The 3,250-nt window shown below is 46.2% G+C and overlaps 1 protein-coding gene across 11 annotated transcripts in view; it reads left to right on the top strand.

The window, feature by feature from the left end:
* The window catches only part of KIF6 (kinesin family member 6), a 412,344-nt gene that overhangs the window by 377,497 nt on the left and 31,597 nt on the right, over positions 1 to 3,250 (top strand). For all 11 annotated transcript variants that reach the window (XM_023527554.1, XM_011354825.2, XM_023527557.1 and 8 more), the window contains one exon: positions 2,603 to 2,687. In XM_023527554.1, the coding sequence (XP_023383322.1) occupies positions 2,603 to 2,687 (85 nt within the window). The remainder of the gene's footprint in view (positions 1 to 2,602; positions 2,688 to 3,250) is intronic.

Below are 3,250 nucleotides of genomic sequence, written 5' to 3'. Positions count from 1 at the left end.
TCAGAGCAGGGACTTCACTGAATCCCTTAGGAGTTCCCTTGATGTGGTTCAAAATATATTAAAAAGAAGAAGGAGATTCACAGCTTTGCTTTAACAGGCTGGAAGGTATATATGCCCATTTCTGAAACTGTTAAGAGAGAAAATATTCTGTCCATTTTGGGTTCTAGTATTATGTTTGATGTTCAGATACTTCCTTCAGTTTATCATATCTGACATTTTTCAGAGAGGATAAGGGCCAGTGAACACAGATAGCACTGGGTGCACCATGTACCTGAAGTCTGAACAAAGAACGGGGAAATACGAAAAGCAGCGGGAGCAGTCTCCACCCTGGAGGGGCTTCTGGTGCCTGTACCTGGGGGAGCATGGCAACATGGATAGGCAGTCTGTCTCATTAGGACCAATAAAATGCACCAGCCTGGGAGACAGTATAGTATTCAGTTGAGAAGTCTGTGGTATCTACATGTCCTGTGTTTAAGTGATGGAGTAAGACGCTTGCTCACTCAGTTTACAAGTGACAGTTGTCACTTGACACAAGGGAAAGAGAGTAGCAGGTGACTGGAAAATAAAGGACAGAATCCTAATTCACTTAGTGAATTTATCAATGGGTTAGATAATGACATAAAAAGCAACCAAAGGGAAAAGAATAAAGGTATGACAGAATAAGGACCTCCCGACAAGCTAAACTCCCAATAAATGGGAAGTGTTTTATTTGGGATCAAGAAGACAATCACACTGAAATAGGATGTGTTTTTGACAACTACTCATAAAAATACGAAAGTGTTTAAACTGATCTCAAGCTTAATAGTGGCCGATGACAAACTGACATGGCCATGACAATGACAAATCTGCTGAAAAAACAAAAAGGGGGGTGGGGCGCTGCCTGGTATAAATATTTAGCTCTTTGGAACCAGGAAAAAAACTGGGTTCAAATCCCAGCTCTGCCACTTATTAGCTATGTGACGTTGGGTTATTCACAGAGCTCTCCGAGCCTCAGAATCTAACTGAAATGATGTGGCAATGCCGTACTTGCTGGGTTATTTTGAGAATTGGCAATAAGGTGAGTAGGGCACCTAGCCCAGTGCCTAGTAGAACTTGGCAGAACCTGGCATATAGAAGGCACTCAATAAAGGGACATTGTTAGTGATTCACCTGCTACAGTAATAAATAGCATAAATTTTTAACAGCTAAGTGAGCACTTCTCTATCCTGTCCCTCTCAGACCTATCTGGAGCATTATGTCCAGATTTAGGCTCTATACTTAAGAGCAATTAGAAAGTAACAGTGTCACTGAGGCCTTAGAGAGGGAATTGGGCAGAGTCAGCCTGAGAATAAAGCTCCAGACAAATATGGTATTTTGTGGTGGTTGTTGTTCTTGTTGCTGTTAAGATATTTAAAGAAGCATCAAATTAAGGAGGACACGCTATACTGCTCCAAAGATCCAAAGCAGAGGTGAAAGGATGCTAGTGGGGTAGATCTCAGCTAAGTAAGAGGAAACAGAGCTGCCCACAATGAAACGTGTGAAGTGGTGAGCACCACACCACTGGGAGTGTTTGGGCAGAAAGCAGATGACCATCTGTCAGAAATGTTATCAAAAGTATTTCTGAACCCAAGGCCCTTGCAACCAAACAAACCCAGATTTGGATTGAGATTTTTGAAGTTAGCCATGTGGTCTTGGGCAGGTTAACCCCTTTGACCCTCAATGCGCTTATCTATAAAGCGGGAACAATAACACCCCAGATGAGTACTAGAAGGATTAAGTCTGATCACGTCAAGAAAGTACCTGCCCATAGTAGATTCTCCCCTACGTGGAGAAAAAGCAAGGCTGTGTGACTTTTAAGTTGCCTTCTATGAGGCTAAAAAACACAGTGCAGTCACAAAGGGACTCGGGAGGATGAACAGACGCCACCCACAGGGCTAGGGAAGGATGGGCTCCAGGTGAACACACCAACCAGAGCAGGCAGCCAGGCGACCAACGGCAGCGGTCGGCATGCATGGGAACACAGCTGTCGCCAAGGCCTTGCCACGGTCCTGTCTCCCCATCTTTATAGGCAGGGCATCCGAGTGTGGGTCTCAGCTCTGGTTGCATATTAGCACTGCTTGAGTTAATCAGGCTTGGGAACCACTGCTTTAGAGGGAAGTCAAAAATAGTAAACATGATTTGAGGCTAGAGAATTCTGCACCTCAGCTGGGCAAAGAAAGATGTGAAATGGTGTAATGATGTCTTCTTAGTTTGTATCAGAGGATGGGGAAATGCTATATTTCATCTTCCTTGGGGACTCCAAAGGAAATGAGTGAATTCAATAGTAAAAGCATTAGCAGTGATGTAAGGAAGAATTCTCTTTCAGCGACAGGTGTTGGGCAGGGGGAGGGACAGCTGATGGAGCAGAATCACGGAAGCTTCCTCAGGGGTTTTCATCCAAGCAAAGGTTGCCATCCAGAGGCAGAGGCTGAAGCAGGTTTCTATCCAAAGGCCCCAGAGAATCCCACAGAGTCCTCTTTCTTCTTGGGATGCGCTTTGACTGTGTCATCTGCCCTAAATATCACACTTCTCCTTTTGCCTTTCTTCTTCATTGGAATAAACCACCAGTATCTCCCTCCTCCAGGTATCTCAGAAAACATGGCCGTGCCCTCGGTGCCAGACCTGCAGGAAGAGAAGCTGCGATCACAACTGGAGGAAGAAAAGAAAAGGTATCCTTTCTTTTCACTTGCCCAACCTCAGAGGGCTCTCAGGGATGGCTTGGAGCGGCCCAGGGCCATGCCTCCACCCAGGCTTGGCACTTCTCTGGGAAGTGGGTCCAGCAGCTGAGTCCTAAAACAGCTGGAGGAGGTGCTGCCTTAGAGCAAGCAGATGTGATGCAGGAACCCTGGGCAGTGTGAGGTTGGAATAGGGAGCAGAAGACCAAGCCAGGCCGGGAGCTTAGACTCACGAATCAGCAGGTGCTGTTTCCTCTTGGCACCCTCCCCGGCCTGAGATCCCAGGCTGCAGCTCAGGAAGCAACTAGTCTTATTTGTCTACTGCTGCCATCTAGGGGAGTTAAGAAACATGACGACAGAGGCCTTCCTCCAGCCTGCGGCTTTACCAGCTTCCCTCCTCTCTTTATCTGTTAAGGCGTCCTGAGACCATCACACCCTCATGTGGCCATTTAGGGTCCCCAAATGATGTCAGTTACAGAGTAAAGAACCTCAAGCATAGACAGACATGTGGCCATTACTGATATACAGCATGAATATGAATCTCGTCACAGAATCTC

The sequence above is a fragment of the Pteropus vampyrus genome, unplaced genomic scaffold (assembly GCF_000151845.1).
Source record: "Pteropus vampyrus isolate Shadow unplaced genomic scaffold, Pvam_2.0 Scaffold18, whole genome shotgun sequence".
NCBI classification, from domain to species: Eukaryota; Metazoa; Chordata; class Mammalia; order Chiroptera; family Pteropodidae; genus Pteropus; species Pteropus vampyrus.
Note: the sequence above shows the minus strand (reverse complement) of the source record. Positions and strands in the feature narration are given on the sequence as shown.